At 40.0% G+C, this 19,012-nt stretch overlaps 1 protein-coding gene across 3 annotated transcripts; it reads left to right on the plus strand.

The window, feature by feature from the left end:
* Nucleotides 1-9,232: 9,232 nt before the first annotated feature.
* wt1 (Wilms tumor 1) lies at nucleotides 9,233-17,825 on the plus strand. Of its 3 annotated transcripts, none has more exons than XM_022740477.1 (9): nucleotides 9,233-10,006; nucleotides 11,985-12,107; nucleotides 13,031-13,130; nucleotides 14,572-14,652; nucleotides 15,525-15,639; nucleotides 15,735-15,882; nucleotides 16,234-16,323; nucleotides 16,837-16,920; nucleotides 17,099-17,825. In XM_022740477.1, exons 1-9 carry the CDS (start codon nucleotides 9,595-9,597, stop codon nucleotides 17,218-17,220), a joined length of 1,275 nt encoding a protein of 424 aa, XP_022596198.1. In that variant the 5' UTR covers nucleotides 9,233-9,594; the 3' UTR covers nucleotides 17,221-17,825. The 3 variants fall into 3 exon arrangements, with proteins under 3 accessions (XP_022596198.1, XP_022596190.1, XP_022596207.1); XM_022740469.1 differs by having other exon boundaries at nucleotides 16,837-16,929; nucleotides 17,099-17,824; XM_022740486.1 differs by having other exon boundaries at nucleotides 15,525-15,588; nucleotides 16,837-16,929; nucleotides 17,099-17,824.
* Nucleotides 17,826-19,012: the final 1,187 nt, after the last annotated feature.

The raw sequence follows: 19,012 nt of genomic DNA on the forward strand, positions 1-19,012 counted from the left end.
GGATGTCTTGGATGAGAGTTAGGGCCTACAGAGGTGAACCTGATCCCTAGCAGAGGTTATCTGATTGAGCTTCAGTCCATCTGTGTGGACCACCAGAGCAGGCCTGGCCCACAGCTTTCCAACCCGGAAACACTGCCAGTGTCACAGGGCAGCACTCTTCCATCATACACTCGCTGACCTATGGGTCCACATGTTGGCTCTCTGTACCAAATGGGATCCTGTGCATTGTTACCATGGCAGGTCACTGAGATCGAGGTGAGTGAGGTGAAGAGGGTAAGTGGAGCTGGAGTTCACCCTAAAACTATGGAGTCAGGTTACTAACATTTGAGGTGTTGAACAGGCTGGAGATACTGTGGAGTTTTTTCCATTTCAAAGCTGCACTGCAGCTCACAGTTCATCTGTCACAAAACTATGGAGACACAGCATGCCATGTAATAATTCCTTGAAAGTCCACTTGTCACATATTTCCCGTAGTAGTTACAATTAGGGAACTGAATTGAGTTGTGTTCAGCCGCATAAATGCCTTAGAATAGTGTGCAGAGGGGAACTGGCTGCTGGAGGCTTTCACCATAGAGTGGTGGTATGATGCGTCATTCTGTTGGGAAGACAAGTGCCTGGTACCAAATCCCACCCTCGTATGCTGTCATGGCAAAGAATTTATAGCTGCTTCCCCACAAGTGTGCTTGTGTAACTTTGAGGCTTTCATTATCTGATTAACAGCTGTTGTCAAGTGCCTGGTGTATTTCAAGTCCAGAATAAGAGTTTTGGAGGCTTTGAAGCTCCAGGTGCATATGAGACATTGTTTTTGTCTTCTTTTAAAGGTCTTTAAAATGCCACAGTGTGTTATGATGCTTAATAGTCTTTATAATATTTATGGTAGAATGTCCTGAAAATAGCACGGATATTGCACTAAAGAAAAACCTTTAACTACAAGGAGACTGTACCTGGTACATGTATTAAACAATGATTTGTCTATTTTATATCATTCTAAATCTAACCCGGCAATGCAGTCCTTATACGAACAGAATTAGATTAACTCAAAAAGAAAAAGAAGAAAAAAGACTGTGAGAGAAGCTGAAAAACAATCTATTTTATTTAGTTTTGTTTTGTTCATTAATATATTTGGTTTTGACCTTATGTTTATAGGGATACACACTCAGCTGCCAGTTTATTAGGTACACCTTGCTAAAACTAATGCAGTCTAATACAATACTACAATAAGGCCTACATTCATGACGGTTATGATGTTCAACGGTACCACAAATGACATTCTCCATAATCGCTATAAGTAAGTATTTATCCACCTCTATGTATCTCCTTCCTCTGTATTAGTCTACAAAAATTATTATTTGTTTATGTGTCGGTCTGAAATATTTATATTTTTTCAGTCTGTCTAAAATGACCTCATCCGTGTTTGTTTGATTGTTAATAGCACACGCTGTTCCTAAATTGCTGGCAAATTGCCTACTCAGCCTCCTCAAAGATAAATGACTGTGTTAAGAGTAAGTTGAGCCCAGGTGTCTGCTTTTTCCCTGTCAGCCAGCCAAGTGGTAAGTATCCATGTAAACCAGTCTCATGGTCATCATCCAACATGGCTGCCTAGCTTCCACCCTCTAATTGTCTGGTTCCCACAGTTCTGCCTGCCTTCACAATCTCTGAAAAATCCCCTTGCTCAGGCTCATCTATCAGCCAGTGACCTTGTCAGGCTGCATCGCATGAGTAACTTCCCTACTTCCCTAGGTGGAGCGAATGGCTTGTTAATTACTTATGAACTGACACACCCTCCCCACACGCAGACACGTACACACAAATACAAGAAACAAATAAACAAATGAAGCAAAAATCTGAAACAGAGGTGAGTCAAGAGTCCACCGTGGCCAAAGGCATTCAAAATCCCATGGGGTCCTTCTGATGGACTGTTATTGTCCACAGCTGCAGAGATGTATTATAACCTTTTACATACTCCTTAGTTCTTCAGTTATTCTGAATATTTTAGTATATATGACTGTCATCCAACCGTTGAAATAATTACTTATATTACTAATTATTATATTACTTAATTACTTGTACCTCATTATCCCTATATTTAGATTTGGGCTTGTGAGCCAATAAACACTTATTTATACAAGCTACATGCTTAGAACAGTGCTAACAAGTAATACAGTTGTTACAACATGTTAAAGAGGAGCAGTTGCAGTCATTAACCTTGACCTTACAATCCACACTCTGCTATACATTTACTCACTGTCATTTATTCCCTAATTTTTCTCATTATTTTTCTCTACCTAAGAAGAACCCTAGAGCTGTAAATAATAGTTGTTGTACTGATTAGTCAAGAGACAGAAAAATAATTGGCAACTATTTTGATAATCAATTAGCTGATGAGAAAGTCATCTTTCATGCAAAATTGCTTCATTCCTTTGTTCTGGGTTTCCAATTGCTGCTTTTCTTTGTCATATGTGATAGTGAGTTCAAAATATCTTCTGTTGGTTGAACAAAACAAAGAATTCGATGGCGTAACCCTGGGCTTTGGTATCTTGATGGGCATTTTTTTTTTTTTTACCATATACGGATATTTGATAGATACATTAATTAATTTATCAACAGTAGTGTAGTTCTCTAAATAGCTCTAAATAATTCTGCAGTGTTGTAGCCTACATGTTAAAATCCGGCCGCATGCCTCTAAACAAAGTTGCTCTAGTGGCATTTTTAGCCTCTTTGTTTGGTCTGTATTTGTTTCATAGCTTGCACATTTACTGTATGATTGGGTCTGCCTGCTTTTCTCACACCATTGCGGAGACCAAACCAATGCTAAATGGGGAGCTACTATTGCTCTTACAGTTATCAGGAGGCCAGAAACACAACTTCAAATGAATGGTTATGTTGCTCTGTGTCTGTGGATTGTAAAAGTTCACAAATGTTTGCTAAGTGGTTAGTCACAACAACTTCATTAGATGGATAAATGTTGTGGCTGTGTATCTGTCACTATTTTTTGATGTTTTTCTATCCCACACTCACAACAAGTTAACATATGCAGCTTTAATAACACCAAAGCTCATTCCGTGTGCATAGAGAAAAATGCTGTATCACTCAAACATAGGTGTGTGCTCATCTTACTGAATGCCTGTGGTCTACTGTGATAGCTGTTTCATCCCTGTGATCACTTATCTCCTCAACCACAGGATGATCAATCACACAGCACAGCTACAGTTAGATACACCTCAAGCTTAAGTGAAATGAATTTACAATTCCTTTTGTTCATTCAACTAGAATTTTATTGTTCTTTACTATATACCTCCAAGAGATTACTTGGCTGAAATGTGCACGCCTTCTGCAGGGAAAACTCACACATGATCAGAGAGAGAAGGTTGGTACTTGAAATACCACTGTCATCTTGCCATATCACTTAATGACCAGCTTCATGTCACACTAAAGACTGCAGCAATCAATCAAAGTGAGTTTGCATTTTTGGTGTTGAGCTATCTGAGGTCGTTAATCCCCCTATGCGGAATGTGTATGCTCTGTTTCAACCTAATGGCAGCAGGAAAAAAAAACAAAACAGTTACAGTCTTCCAGGAATTCTGATGTTCCTGTCTGGATCGATTGAGTCACTGCAGAAGGACTGGAGCTTCTTAATGATGGAGTGGTCTCTTGTTATCAGAGTGTTTATATTACACACACTCACAGGCTAGGAGCAGCAATAAAATTTTCAAAGGAATGGTCAAACAAAGGCTCAAATTTATTTCCATTGGGGATATGTTGCACAATATTTGGCTTGAAGCTATAGATGCCACATCTCAGAAAGACTAATTAGAGGCATGTTAAACTGTGTGACCCTTTTCTTTTGAGATACCATTTGGACCATTTTATCAGTGCTGATAAATACAATTCTGAAGACTCAAAACAGACAACAATTTAATTTTTTTTATCATCGATGACTCAGGCACAAGACAAAAAAAAATATTTAAAAAGCATGACAACTTTTTCTTTGCAAATGAACAAAATGATTTTCAACTTTTTATTTTATCTATACTATTTTTGATACAAAAGCTTAAAGCACATTGTTTCATTGGGCCTGAGAAAGTTGCAGTAATGTGGTATTTCCCTATAGTCAAAAGTTTACAGTCACACTCTGCCCTGTTTGTGGTAATTTGTCATAAGAGTCATCTTGTAAACATTTGCTTGTCTAGCCTCAAAATGAGATGTAAGGGTATGACAACACAGCATCTACAGTAACCACTGGAGATATCTGAAATGTTTTCTGATGACTGCATACGCCCCAGCCACAGCTGCTAGGGTGTGACAGTGTGGAAGAGGCTGTGGTTTACTGTAAAGAGCTGATAAGGGCTGGCCTTGATCCTGACACACAGACACCTGCTGAGACACAAAGTGAATTATTCAGCAAAATTCAACAGGACACTTTTAACACAACTGATGTACAGTGGTATAATTGATGGTCTTGATTCAAATGTTGTGGTTCATGCAATTTTATGCGGATTTTCAAAAGACAAAAGATTGACATAGGCAATAAACAAACACCATCTACATAAAAAGAACTTTTTGCCACAGTGACGTCATAGCAAACTGTGAAAACAAGCTGCTGAGTGGGTAAAACTGTTCACAGCCTCCATAGTCAGTTACATCAAAATAAAATCCAGTATTAACACTAATCAACTGATTCAGCTAAACAATCAATTCAGCTAATTTTAATGGAGCTAGACACTGTTAGCATCTGGTTTCACTTGGTAATGGTCCATAACAAATATGTAGGCTACTACAACAAAAGTAGCAGTGGGGGCTAATCATCTTGGAATACGGATTGATGGAAACACAAACTGAAAAACTAACAACTGCACTCTCTGAAAATTATTAGATGCTTCATGTTCTGTATTTTTCTTCTTGTCAACAAACTTCATTTAAAAAATCCCAACAATGAATCTATCCAACTAACCATTACTGTCTGTGTAGCCAAAACCCGATACAGCTTACTCCTCTATGCTGTAGACTTTCCACTATGAAAAACACATCACTAAGGCCACACTGTTGCACTGGGTGACATATTCCTTCATTATGACAAACATAAACACTCTAGTTTATTTTGAGTCAGTCCCATATATACTGTCCTGCTATATACTCTCACCAAATGTGTATTAATCCACAGTTGAAAATAGTTCCAAACAAACGCACAATTTACTCCTGTTTGAGTAATCTTATTCAAGTTAAAATTATTTACCTTTTTCTAAATGAAAGCATATATTTATGACCTGATTTTAAAAGTTTATTTATCTTCAGAAGGAGCCAGTTGGCTTGAATGCCACAGAGGGATTTGTTGACAATATCACCAGCTTTTTCCGATTAATAACTTTCAGTGTGATGTAGTTCTTTATTTTGATCTGAGTGTTAAGATTCCTCAGCTTAAAGTATTTTCTCTTGCATTTGATCCAGGAGCATCCAGCTTGTAAAATGAATGTAAATGCACATGGGAGAGAGTGGGATCTTGGGTTATGGGACAGAGAGGAAAGGTGATCATCAACATGAAAGAGAACTGGTGTGTGAAACATCACTGGACTAGTGTTGTGTCTGACACATGAACCATGGAAATGCTCGCTCTCCCACAGATCCTTGTTCTCTGTTTCTTATCTGCAGTCTGATATGCGACACTTTGAAGTCTCAGAGTTGATATGAGAGGGAATTGAAAACGGACGGTTGTTGATGTTTTCTATGTGGGTCATAGGGAAGAGGAGTAGTGTATGAAAATTAAATTTCAGGTATAATAATATATAAATGTTTCCAAATGTATGCTTGTTACCTCAAAGACCAGAAACCTGGCTGTCACAAACCCCAGACAGTGTTATGAGAAAGTATTAGAAGACAGAGGAATATTATTCTGCCTCAGTTTTGTTTTTAACAGTAACCATTTCCTAGAGGCCACAGGAGATGGGAGGGAAATGATGAAACAATATGACACTGCTATTGTGTTCGTTATCAGTTTGTTTCCATACCCACACAGAAAAGTGAAGGACTGGGCCTTTTTTTATGCCACTCTCAGCACTTCAAAACAACACCTGTTGCTCTTTGGATGTCCCCTCCCACAGTCTGTGTTGATGATCAAATCATAGCCATTTTAATACTGATTACTAATGTTTTAAAAATGTAAATAAATCATGTCCTTTTAAATCACCAGCGCTCTTGATTTAAAAAGCAGCAGCTTAATAAACTGTCCATCTTCAGATGCAGTAGCATGAATGGAGATGATTATTAAAATGGAAAAAGTAATTTCTTTTTCATGTGTCCTGCCAAGTCACATATCTGTGTAGTTTATCATGTGTCTCTCTGGCTGGAACAAACCCTTCTCAAATTCCCTCTTACTCATCATGCTGTAGAAAGTTTGACTCTAGTGTATTTCTTGTTAAAGGTCAGAGGCAGTATTGACTATTTCCCTTCCTCAGCACAGTGATGTTGTTTTAAACCCTGAGTTAACCACAGATTGAGCTGTATTTGGGGACTGCCATCCGTCATAGGGGCTGAAAGGGTTGTTTTGTCCCGGCCCCATCACCTTTGATGCATCCCTGCTAAAGACTCCACTGGGGAAGGCACGACCAGCATTTGCCTTGGCTCAGAGGCACTGCATATTCATTTGCTCTTGCTGATTTTTGGCAAGATACTTTTAATTGTGCCACAACCTTTTGTCCATGTAGTACATTATTTTTAAGTTTCTGTTTGTTTGTAGTGGGTGGACCACAGAAGGGTTTTTTCAGATTGTTTTGGGACAAATTAATTTTCTTTGCTACTATTTTGAAGTCAGCTACGTGGACATCCACTGAATGTCTGTGTTCCCCAGAGATACGGGCTTGCCTTTGCCCTCGTTTATTTGCCAGAATAGAATAAGTCAGAGAGTGCTTTATCTTCTCCATGACCACGAACCATCTAGACGAATCTGTGTTTAGCTTTTAGAGGATATGGCTTTTATAATGGATGTCATCAGATACACTCGGATTATTGATTATTATATAATTCCTTGTTTTATTGTGTGTTAAATTACCAGGATGCTTTGGAGTGCCTCCCTCCATACCTTTTCAATGTCAGACTCTGTACCAGTAGCATGATTGTTCACCATCCAGTAATCAATACACAAAACATTGCTGTATCTGTAGTCTGATGTGGCACTGAGGGATAGATCAGTGACATTGTGCAACAATGACTGACAACAACAGTCAAGTCTCTGTTAATGCTACCGCAGCAGTTTTTCAAGCTGATTTCATCACTCTCACAGTGATTTTAGACTTAGACTCTCTGTCTCTCTGTCTCTCTGTCTCTCTCTCTCTCTCTCTCTCTCTCTCTCTCTCTCTCTCTCTCTTTCTCCCTCTCTCCTTTTGTATCCATTTTACCATGTCTTTACCCATTTCAAGTGTCCTTTCCCCACCCACCAGTTTTTAAAAAAAAAGTTGAATTAGGGGTCCTCTATGTTTACTGGAATCCTAGACTAATATTCCAGATGGTGATGAGAGGATGTTGCTCACACTCCTCACTTCCCTTGTAGTGGATTTTTAACAGCATCTCAAAATGATAATAAAAATGATATCATAAAATGAATGAAATTGCTTTGTAAAACTACTTCACCAATGGATAATTTATCATTATCTACCATGTTCTGGTCTACATTGTAATGGTGTCCAATGGGTCATTAATTCAGGGGTTAATAAAATGATTTGAATTCACACACAGCTTGAGACTTAGATTGTAAAGTCAAGTGAAGACAGCAATAAGTGCAATTTGTGTATCAAATGTTTGGTCTCATCACAGGTCAACTATAACTGACTGTTATGCGACACCGAATGTAGCCTAATGTGTTTTTTTTTCTAAAAGAAGCATTGATTTGCAACACATTGTCACTGTTTCAGACTTTAAAGGAAAGGAGGAACCCAAGTGCTGATATGACAAATATTATAATGTTAAAAGATCCACAGCAGCTGTCTTGAATTTTACAGGCATATTTCAAGTTACTGCATTCCTCTGTAGTTCCACATTGAGTTAAGCTTGAGTTAAGGTCAAAACCCCTATCTCTTAAGTGCTCATGCACACACACACACACACACACACACACACACACACACACACACACACACACACACACACACACACACACACACACACACACACACACACACATACATGCAGAGACAGACACAGTCCCCCTCTCCTCTACTAATAAATAATTATCCTTTTGTGTGATGTGGCTTTGCTCCAAGGCTGTGCAGTTTCTCTGAATTGCTCTTAGCAAAGCAGCACTATTATGAAAATGAGAAAATTCCTAAAGAGATGCAGTTTATAGTATATTTTCTGCATATTTAATTATTTTTACATTTAATTAATCTGTTCATTCAGTAATTGTGATTCAATCCAGCACTGTCTTTTGTAAACATGTCATTGAGAAAAAAACACATATCCAATATGCAGAAAAAAAAAAATTCCTAACTTTTGATTTGGACTTTGGACAATATTAAAAAAATCCAGATACAACCTTACCAAACCTCTTCTGGTGCCTTCTGACTCACCTATTTTTTACTTTTCCCATTTCTTCCTTTTATGTTGTTGCCTCACCCTGTTAGAAATGCATTTTGAAAGTGGGGTATATTTCAGTTTACACATGAGTCAGAAGAGTCAGAAGTGATGATGATGAATATCTGATCGAAATAGGTCAATAGTGTAGAGAACTCTCTCAGTGTAGCTTTTTTTTAAATGACATTTTTGAAAATCATTCATTAAGCTTTCAATATGTTTATATTTTACACAGTTGTACATGTTAAGATATCCAGACTTGTAATGCATTCACACTGGAGATGGAACATTTACATTTTAGAAATACAGTTAATAAGACAGTAGCCTAATGAGGACTTTAATCCACTACTCTCACTAACTACATATGCAGCTGTTTCATGCTTTAAGCCCTTCACAACAGTCCCTCATTGTCAGAGGAATTAAAGAAAAACACCTCTCTCCTTTATGCACACACATATTCATACACACTAATGCAAATATTCATTATCAGAAACACTTGAACTTAAACAAAGAATGAAGAGTAACATCCGCCTAGGCAAATGTGACGTTAGTCAGAATTTATTAAGAAGTGCAGTATGTGCTGGCCAGGGAGTCATCGTCTTCTCACTCTCCTTCGCTCCTCCCCCTGTCCAATGAGTTACGCTGTTTTTGAGACTTGAGGAGAGTAAGGAAAGCCAGACATTATAGAGACAGAGGGACAAGGCACTGTTACCCTCACAGACTCACACTACAAACCCACTGCAGATACCCGAGGAGCTTGAACTTTGGTGTCCAGATTTTGGTCATCATCACACATTCAGATAATTTTATTGTTCAGTTCATCACTTGAGGTGGAAAAGATGACTCCTATAGTGTATTGTGAGCATTGAAGTTTGTCTCTGCAGAAAAGTTTGCTCCATGCTTATTGTTTCTTCAGGCAGTGTTTTTGTTACGCTCTTAGGAGTTTATTCCTGTGTGATTTTTTGATTCCTCATCGGGCTCCTCCATTGGAATACCATCACCTCTCCTTTGAAGTATCTGGAACTGCCTGCACCAATGCTGACTGAACCGTATGGAGCCATGTCCATGGGGTCAGATGTTCGAGAACTGACCCTCTTACCTCCAGCGCCTCCTGTGCCGTCTTTACCCGGAGCTGGTGGCGGCTGTGGGATGTCTGTTGGCAGCGGCCAGTGGACCCAACTGCTGGACCTTCACCCTAGCTCTCCCTACAACTCCCTGCCCTCCCACCACTCCCTCATCAAGCAGGAACCAGGTTGGGGGACCACTGACTCCATAGAGGACCCCCACTGTGGACTTGGGGCTTTCACAGTGCACTTCTCAGGCCAGTTGTCAGGCCCCTGTCGGGTCGGGGCCTTCGGAGAACCAAGTGCAGGTCAACCCAGGGTGTTTCCCAGTGGAACCTACCTGCCCGGCTGTGTGGACAGCCCCCCAGCACCCAGGAACCAGGGTAAGCATGCTGATCATCAGTCCCACTTCTGTCTCCTCTCATTGGCTTAGTGATGTAGGGGCCGCGAAACATGAGCAGTTGTTTTCACACATGAAATACAGGTTTTATTCCAGACAGTTTTTTTCTACATTTCCTGCTGCATGTGTTCATGATGCGACTCCATGTTTAGGGTTTGTCAACAGTGTTGTGTCTGAGCAGGATGTTATGTGCTATGTGTGTACTGGGTCATTCTGTCCCATGTGAGGAATAGGCTTGACAGCTTTCCGGTAATAGTCTGGCAGAGATGTCTAATAGTTCCTTTAATGCTTTTCAGCAGAAATTTGACCATCAACCACTGGCAGAGTCACAACAACTGTTAAATTTTATTGTATTGAATTCATACTTCAGAAAAAAAGTACTTAGGTAGATCATTCATATAGTTTCATTGGGATTTATTACTGCATTATTTTCATTTTTGTCAAATGCCATGACTGTAATCATAAACTTTCAAATGATAACTAATGCATCCATCTAAAGTGCTTACCTATGCAGGATATACATTCAAAGTATTTTATGATGTTGGGATAACTTTACCAAGTACCCATGGGTAGAAGATCACCAAAGCGATGGGGTTGTTTTGACCCATTGTTTTTATCTTAGTTTTAATTCTATATAACTGTTGGGGTATTTACTCAAATTAATCTGGTATGGGTGTGAACAGTAGCTCTACTTTAGCTCATTTTGAATTACATGTCACTAATAATATGTGTATCATTTGTAGTTTTCACTATCGTGCACATTGTTTTGTACAGCTAACAATACATTTGTGACGGTCTTAAGGTAAAACTTGATCTCCTCTAACACCAGAAGTGGTAATGAAAATAACACTAGGTCAAAACAACCCATCAATACTGGGTTAAGTTACCCCAGTAATGTCTAAATACCAACCAAGTTAATAAAAAAATACACATATGAAAAATAATGAATAACCTGTTGAGCTGACACAGTCAATGTTGCCGTGGGCATACAAACTGAGGAAAGAAATCTGAAGTGATGACTTACTGCCGTGATCAATAAAGGTCAGAGGGGGTTCAGATGCTTTGTAATCTGGAATTTAAATCTGGAATCAAACTTAATATGTGTTTCCTGTGCAGTGTTAACACACAGATATGTCATCTACACATGTATTGTCTGTTGGGGCTTATTACTCAAAGGTCAGAGGTTTAAACCTGTATGTGTCTGCTGATGTGACGTTCAAAAACAGCACGCAGCGAGTCGTCTTCACTCAGTGGAAAGTAGTTTTTGATGAAGTGATAAAATACTCAGCGTAACTTTCTGCAGACCGCAGGGATTTAAGTAAGAGTTTGTGAGTCATTTTTCTTTGAAACCTTTCAACAGCTGTCTGACTGACTTGGCCTGACTCAGGACATGGCAAACCATCCATGCTGAGTGTGAATGTCAAATAAAGAACTGCATCACATGTGGTTGTTTGATTGATTTAATGTAGCTTTATCAAGTTTAACATTCTGCTTTAACTTGCTATTTATTCTATATTAGAAAACATATATATGTGTTTTGTAATGTGTATTGTAATTTCAATAGCGATACATAACGTTCCCATTTTTGCCATCTAATAAATGTAATAAAGTTAGAATACATGCAATTCCTTACTTCTCAGTGTTGTTTTTATTATATTCTACCGTAGCTCATTTCAGTTCATCAGTGGTGTGTTTGCCAAATTTATTTTCCCACCTGCCATAAATTTTACAAACCACAAGGCCAAAGATAGATGTTACAAGGAAAGAGGATTTAGTAGTCTGATGAATGTCTCTCTGTAGTAACCCTGCCAGGCACTTAGAGCTACTGACCAGATACTGGAGACTTTGCAAACTTCATAATGTTTTCAGTCATTTGTAAGATGGTGATCTAATGACTCAACAAGGGGAAAAAAAAATCATTTTAACTTTCCATTGCCTCTCTTTTTGTTTTCTCTTTTCAGGTTATGGAGCAGTGGGTCTAGACAGCAACCCCAGTTGTGGTCTCACTCCGTCTCACCACACCCCTCAGCTCCCCAGCCTGTCCTTCAAACACGAGGACACACTGTCGCCGCCAAACAACATAGGTAACTGTCTGCATCCTGACATCTTTTCAACAAAATTGTCTCGCTGACTGGAAGGCTGTCATGTCACAGCAAGGTTATATAAGTAACCTGTCATTTTTCATATCACAACAGAATCGCTGTCATCCATTTTCCTTCATCACTCTCCATCTCTGTTCCACACACATTCATATACACGGACATACATAAACACACTCTCCCTCTCGCTCTTTAAGCATAATACTGTATATGGTTAATGAGTCTGGAAATGATAAATTGAGGAAACAGCTAATGGGACTCTGCTGGAATGTCAAAAACTGTCTAGGGACCAATACACTATATGAACCTGAAAAGGACCATTGTTTCTAATTGAGGTGTTCTCTCTTTGAAAAGCAGAGCTGTGACTCTGTCTTTGAAATGAGCTATTATTCATTGTATAAATATATTTTTAGGAGAAGTAATATATTTTTACTTGTGTGTGTTTTGTGTGTGTGTTCTGAGAGAACATTTAATAATACAAAACATTTTTGTACAAGATGATTCTTGGGAAGCTTCTCAGCCTAATATCAGGAGTTAGTGAGCTGTTGTGGGACAATGGAGAGTCTGCAGCTGAACTTTGACGACTCTAATTAGGAACAATTGTAATAATTCATGAATCATTTAAGTCATGTTTTTAGCTAAAAATGTCAAACATCCACTGCTTCTAGCTTCTCAAATGTGAATATTTGCCTGTTTTCTTGGCCTTGTGTGATAATTTAATGACTATCTTTGTGTTTAAAATTGTTGATTGGAAGCAATCAGCTTCTGTGAAAAGGCATTTCTCACTCTTTTCAGACATTCCATAGACCAGACAATTAATCATTAATGAAAAAAATTATTGGCAAATTATTCGATAATATTAATTGTTAACTGCAGTCTTATTTTGAAACAAATTTCTATATTTTCAGTTGACCAGCAGTACCCGCCTCCTCCTCCCATGTTTGGCTGCCACAATCCTTCAGAGTCGTGTCCGAGCAGCCAGGCTCTGCTGCTGAGAAACTACAACAGGTACAATTATTTGTCCCCATGCGTTTATTGTCGCTATATTTGACTCTTGCTCCCTTCAATCTCCCTTCAGCACAAATTCCCCTCTTCCCACATGGTTTTCAGGCGTCTCACTCAGCAATTAATGTCAGAATCTTTCCAATGACACCACACGCAGCTTGTTTACTTGATGGTAATTTTTGGAAGTGTGAATTCTCTCTGATCTTGTGTTAAGCCCTGCGTCTGCCTCTGCACTGTCTGGATTGTGAATCCTAATTTGTTCTGAGGTTAAGTGCTGCCCACTGCTGCTCAGCAGGCCAAAACAAACACTGAGTGATCTACTGCTGATGTGTCTGAGTCCACCCTGAGGAAAAATGAGGAGAAAAGTAAAAGAGACAAGCTCAGTGAAAGTGAGTTTAGTGGGGGGGGGGGGGGGGGGGGGGGGGCGGGGGGNGGGGTGTGGCAGCTAGGACGAGGGAATCAGCTTATTTTAACCTCTGGATGTGTTTTCAACCGGTTTTCATTTTGATGCAAAACATCTCAGAGGGCAAATTAGGATGAAATTCTTTGCATGCTGCCCTGTGATGTTGTTGGAGAGAAGGAACATGTGCAACCCAAATACTGGAACAGCACTTGATAAGAAGGGGGAAGGCTCCACTGTTGTTAGTGCTTATGGCGTGAACTGGAAACCCTCAGACCAACACAGAAACATGCACACACATACACACACACACACACACACACACACACACACACACACACACACACACACACACACACACACACACACACACACACACACACACTGTGTCAGATATCAGTGAGTCCTTCCACAGTTTAACATAGTTCAGAGCTGATTAGCGAGCCATCATGATCCTTCCCTCAAGGACTTCTCGAGGAATGCCGTCCAGAATTCCCCCGAAACTGTTCCCCACCTTTAATGATACTGAGGACAGAGTGATGTCATGCATTGGTCCATGGTGTACTAGGCACGGAGGCACTCACCCCCACAGAGTGCACAATGGCATGTCCAAGTGTGTGTGTTTCTGTACTACGTGCGTGTGTGTGTGTGTGTGTGTGTGTGTGTGTGCACACTGGTGTGATCTGCCAAGGTAAAGAATGGCTCAGAGCCCATGTTTTTTAATGAAGCCAGTGAGGAGTGTGGTGGGTGGACAGGATGTGTTAATAAGCCAACCGTGTGGAGTTCCCCCTGAATGAAACGTCTTCATTATCCATATAAGGGAAGATAAATGACAGGAAGAATGCTGTAACATAAATATTTTCAGCATTGTCTAATTTCTGGATTTTCCCAAAATAACTTATTAATTATAAAAAAAGAATAATAAAACAGAAACTCACACAGTGTAAAATCAGAGCTCACCTTATTCCATAACCTTTTCATTCACTAATGTATTAACATATGTCATTGCCTTGAAATTTCACAAACTGCTTGTGTTTCACTCAGTGATAACGTATACCAAATGGCGTCTCAGCTGGAGTGTGTAACGTGGAATCAAATGAACAGCCTGGCATCTTCCATGAAGAGGTGAGTTCTTTTCTTTACATAATACATCTAATGTATTCTTGAGTCCTGACCAGCGTTTGTGGTGGAGGAGGAAGAGAAAGATTTGACCAGATGGCTGTTGGCCTACTGCCTGGGGAAATCAGGAAGCGGAGAGGAGCATGATAGTGTGTGTGTGTGTGTGTGTGTGTGTGTGTGCGCGTGTGTGCAGTCTTGTACTTTTACAACATTCTTTAAAGACTGTTTTGAGTTTTTGCTAAGTTAGGACATTTTGATAGACGCTCACTCCTTAAATTACTTGCTTTTAGATTTAAAGCCCGTAAAACCTTGGCTTTGAATCTCAAATACTTTCTAAACATTAGATATTAAGAACCAATCAATCAACAATCAAAGCAAAGTAAAAAAAAAATGCAATTAAAACTCAAAAACTCAGCTGGACTGCTTCATCAGGACTGATTCAGATATGGCTAAATCCTGACTGATGCAGGGAAGGACATGATATCCTCTCCATGTCAAATCATTGGGCAGAGCAACACAGACAAGAGACACAAATACAGAGATTTCTCACGTGAAATAACCAAAACTGTTTTACGTTTGGCAGAAAATAATGTGCTCATGTAGGATCCCAACACTTGAAACTAAATATATTTCCAGGGCCTTTAAACTCATGTTAAAGTTAGTCATGTAGTTGTGATGTCTGTTAGCTGTGAAAGAGAGAAAGACTTGTGTGTAATTTCTATATAAGTGAGATTATGGCTTTATTGTGTTTTTAATCTTGACAATCTTAATGGTATGATCAGAATCTGTCATTAGCCTTTCATACTGTGCCCACAGTAACAGTTTTGCGCAAAAACTTTTCAATGTTTTAATCAATTTGTAATTTTGCCTCTGTCCAGCGGAGGCCATACAACCAGCTATGACAGCGACCCCACAGTCCCAGTCCCACCTCCACCCATGCTTGTGAGTGCCCAGTACCACATACACACACACAGTGTCTTCAGAGGACTGCAGGTCAGTTGACACGCATTCAGTTTATACAGACTAACAGTAAATAAACACACATATTGAAGCCCTGTTTAATCTTTTTCTTCTTCTCTTTCTTAAAGGATGTCAGACGTGTACCTGGCATTGCTCCTCCAGTTGCGAGGTCCTCAGAGACCAATGAGAAGCGTCCATTTGTATGTGCTTATCCTGGCTGCAGCAAGAGATACTTCAAACTGTCACATCTGCAGATGCATGGCCGCAAACACACAGGTGAGATGACACCGGTGATTTACGCCACTGCTCAGACCTCAGCTTCTCTTCATAAATCACAATGACAAACTCATGCAGACAATAAAAGTTCAGTGAAAAGACAAAAAAAGGGATGGTGTATTGTAAGGAAGAAAGGAGAGTTGTTATGCTCAGGTTTTGAATGTGTGTAGCTGTGTGAGTGGAAACTAGATCAAGTCGCATAAATGGTGATTAAAAAAAAAGTGCTTAATTTTGACACGGTAATGGCACAGATGTGAAACTGAGCACAGGGAAAATACTAGTACCGATGATCTTGATATCTTGGAATGTGGGTGGTGATGATGATGATGATGATGATAGTTTATTTTGCAGGAGAGAAGCCTTACCAGTGTGACTTCACAGACTGTGGCCGCAGATTCTCTCGCTCAGACCAGTTAAAGAGGCACCAGCGCAGACACACAGGTACACTCACATCACCGCTGCTGTATCTGCACAGGAGAGCTCATTGCTTCAATTTTTTTGTTTTTGTTTGTTTTTGTGAATTTGAAAATGATAGAAATCTGTAGGTATAGTTTACATCCCACAATTGGCCTATATAAAAACTTCAAAACACAAAATCTAGATATTATAAGCAGATTGTTGGGACCTGATATAATCAAATAGGACTTTTTGACCAACAGATAAATAAATAGTTAAAAGATTTAGTATTTCCCCACTAGAATTATATTCCTCAGAGTGTGGAGAAGGCCCTAAAAATTAACAGACAATATAAGAAATCCAAATAAACAAAACATTTTAGTGATTTTATTTTTCAATGTCTGATCAAAATTTTCCAAAATGATTGTGGGTTATTGGATCAATCAATCTCCACAGTGATCAGTCCACCTAATCAAATATTTAACCTTTTGACCCTCACCCCACTCCCTTCACATTTCTGTCTCTGCCTCGACCACAACCGCTGCCATCTCTGTGTAGGAGTGAAACCCTTTCAGTGCGAGACGTGTCAGAGAAAGTTTTCACGGTCAGATCATCTTAAGACTCACACTCGGACTCATACAGGTAAAACAAGTGCGTATAACTTTATTTTCTACCTCTCCATTCCTCCATTTTTTTGTCAAAATGGTCCCTCTGACTTTGAGTCACGTACAGCAAAACAGCAGCTCACATTCCAAAAGGCTGAATTTCCTCTAAAGCAACGATTTCTATTGTTTTTCCTTGTTCATCCCCTCCTTGTCAGGTGAGAAGCCCTTCATCTGCCGCTGGTCCAACTGTCAGAAGAAGTTTGCCCGCTCTGACGAGCTGGTGCGCCACCACAGCATGCACCAGAGGAACCTGACCAAGCTGCAGCCTGCCATCTGAACAGCGACGAGAGGAGGAGGAGGAGGAGGAGGACGAAGAGGAAGGTGACAGTATGTCGTTCCAGCTAGTAGAGAAAGACGCTTGGAGCCTGGTCAGCGGTAACGGTGCCTTGTCAGACTTGCTGAAGTGGTGAGCACAGCAGATGCTTCCCTCAGCCAGACAGAGGACGTCAGGAGAACAGACTCGCTGATGATCCACGAGATCTTTGAGACGCACCTCATCGAGCACTCGCTTATTTGACATTAAAACTCAGACTTTGAGAGGGTACAGTACCACAGTAATTCTGAGCCAAGAAGAAGATGTCTTTTTTTATGTGAGATGAGGAAAATGTTGACACACTATTTTGGAAATTTTAGTAACACTTGCACTGGCTTTCTTGTTTTATTGTTAAAATTGTGTCACCTTGAAAATGTGCTGGACTGTGTAACTGGATTTATGAAATGGACAAATGAAGCTGACCACGGAGAATCTTTGCTTTGGGGAATGTGAACATCTTTATACTCTTACAGTATCAGGATACTCACCAAAATTTCTTTGTATATATTTGTATTTGCTTACATCTATAGACATTCCTTTTGTACTTTCTATGTTTTTTTTGTAAGTTTATAAAATGTTGATTCACTTCGGTTTCAAGAGTAAAAGTGTGTGTACATGTGTGTGTGGGAGAGAGTTGTCAGGTTAAGAGGCCACCTGTGAGTGGTGGTGCTGGAGGGGTGAGGGCGGGTGACAGACAGTAAAACAGCACCCCACCGTGGCTCTGACAGGGTGCAGGTCTCACCCTCCTAAATCTCCGACACACATCTTCATAACTACGAACATCTGGAGCCCAGTAAATCTCATTAGAAAAGACACATACCTCAGTGTCAGCTGGCTGTACTTCACTGACTGCCCCCTTTCTGCATAGGCTGGGCCCAGACACAAACACACACACACACACACACACACACACACACACACACACACACACACTCAATTCTCTAACAGCATCCAGATTAGAAAGGCAGCTTTACATCCTTGAGCCACATGATGGCAGTATCAGCATTGTCAGTCTAAGCAGATGGGACTCGAGCTGTGAGTGAGGCTGAAGCCAAACTACAACTTATACTTTCACACCTCAGTCTTCAGATAATCCACCTTCCTCTCACCTTTAGTGGCCGTCGAGTATCCACAGTAAATATGTTAATGTCAACAACAGTGAAAAAACAGGAGGGCACGTTCTGAATATGCCCTGAACCATCAAATATACATGGTGTGGATGGAGTTGTGTGTCAGCTCGTGTGCAAGTCTATAAGTGATGGGATGATTCAGCTACAGCAGGTATGTTAATAAAATATGACCCAATGTTGGCACAGAGAGCTGCTGCACGGCTCTGTGGCCTAATGATGTCATATACCTGGAAAAGCAATGTAAACACGCACATACAAGCGTATATATTTAGCTGTTGGCTACATGTTCACGCATTGGAAACCACAATGCACATTTACTGAGGGCATTTCACTCTGCACCTGCACAACTCATTTCACTTCCACCACAGACATTCGTCAAACTAACAGAAGGATTCAAAAGCCGTTCTCCTATTTCAGGGTCACATACGGCTCATTTGAAGTGGTGATTCAAGTTGTTTTCCAATCCACATAATGGCTGTGAGGTAGTATCTCTGTGATGTTCTGTTTTTTTTTTTGTTCTTTTTGCTTCTTAATCCAATGCACTTTGATTAAGAAGTGCTTCTCTTTGTTCTCTCTCTGCAGGGGCGCCAGGAAGCCAAGGAAGATCAGAGGGACAGCAGAGTTGA

The sequence above is a fragment of the Seriola dumerili genome, unplaced genomic scaffold (genome assembly GCF_002260705.1).
Source record: "Seriola dumerili isolate Sdu_G_001 unplaced genomic scaffold, Sdu_1.0 BDQW01000003.1, whole genome shotgun sequence".
NCBI classification, from domain to species: domain Eukaryota; kingdom Metazoa; phylum Chordata; class Actinopteri; order Carangiformes; family Carangidae; genus Seriola; species Seriola dumerili.

Bases quoted from the DNA above. Each gene is read 5' to 3' on its own strand.
- wt1 (XM_022740469.1), top strand. From the start codon at position 9,595: ATGCTGACTGAACCGTATGGAGCCATGTCCATGGGGTCAGATGTTCGA. The intron at 13,131-14,571 runs GTACAATTATTT...TGTTTCACTCAG, and splicing joins CTGCTGAGAAACTACAACAG to TGATAACGTATACCAAATGG. The intron at 15,640-15,734 runs GTCAGTTGACAC...TCTTTCTTAAAG, and splicing joins GTGTCTTCAGAGGACTGCAG to GATGTCAGACGTGTACCTGG.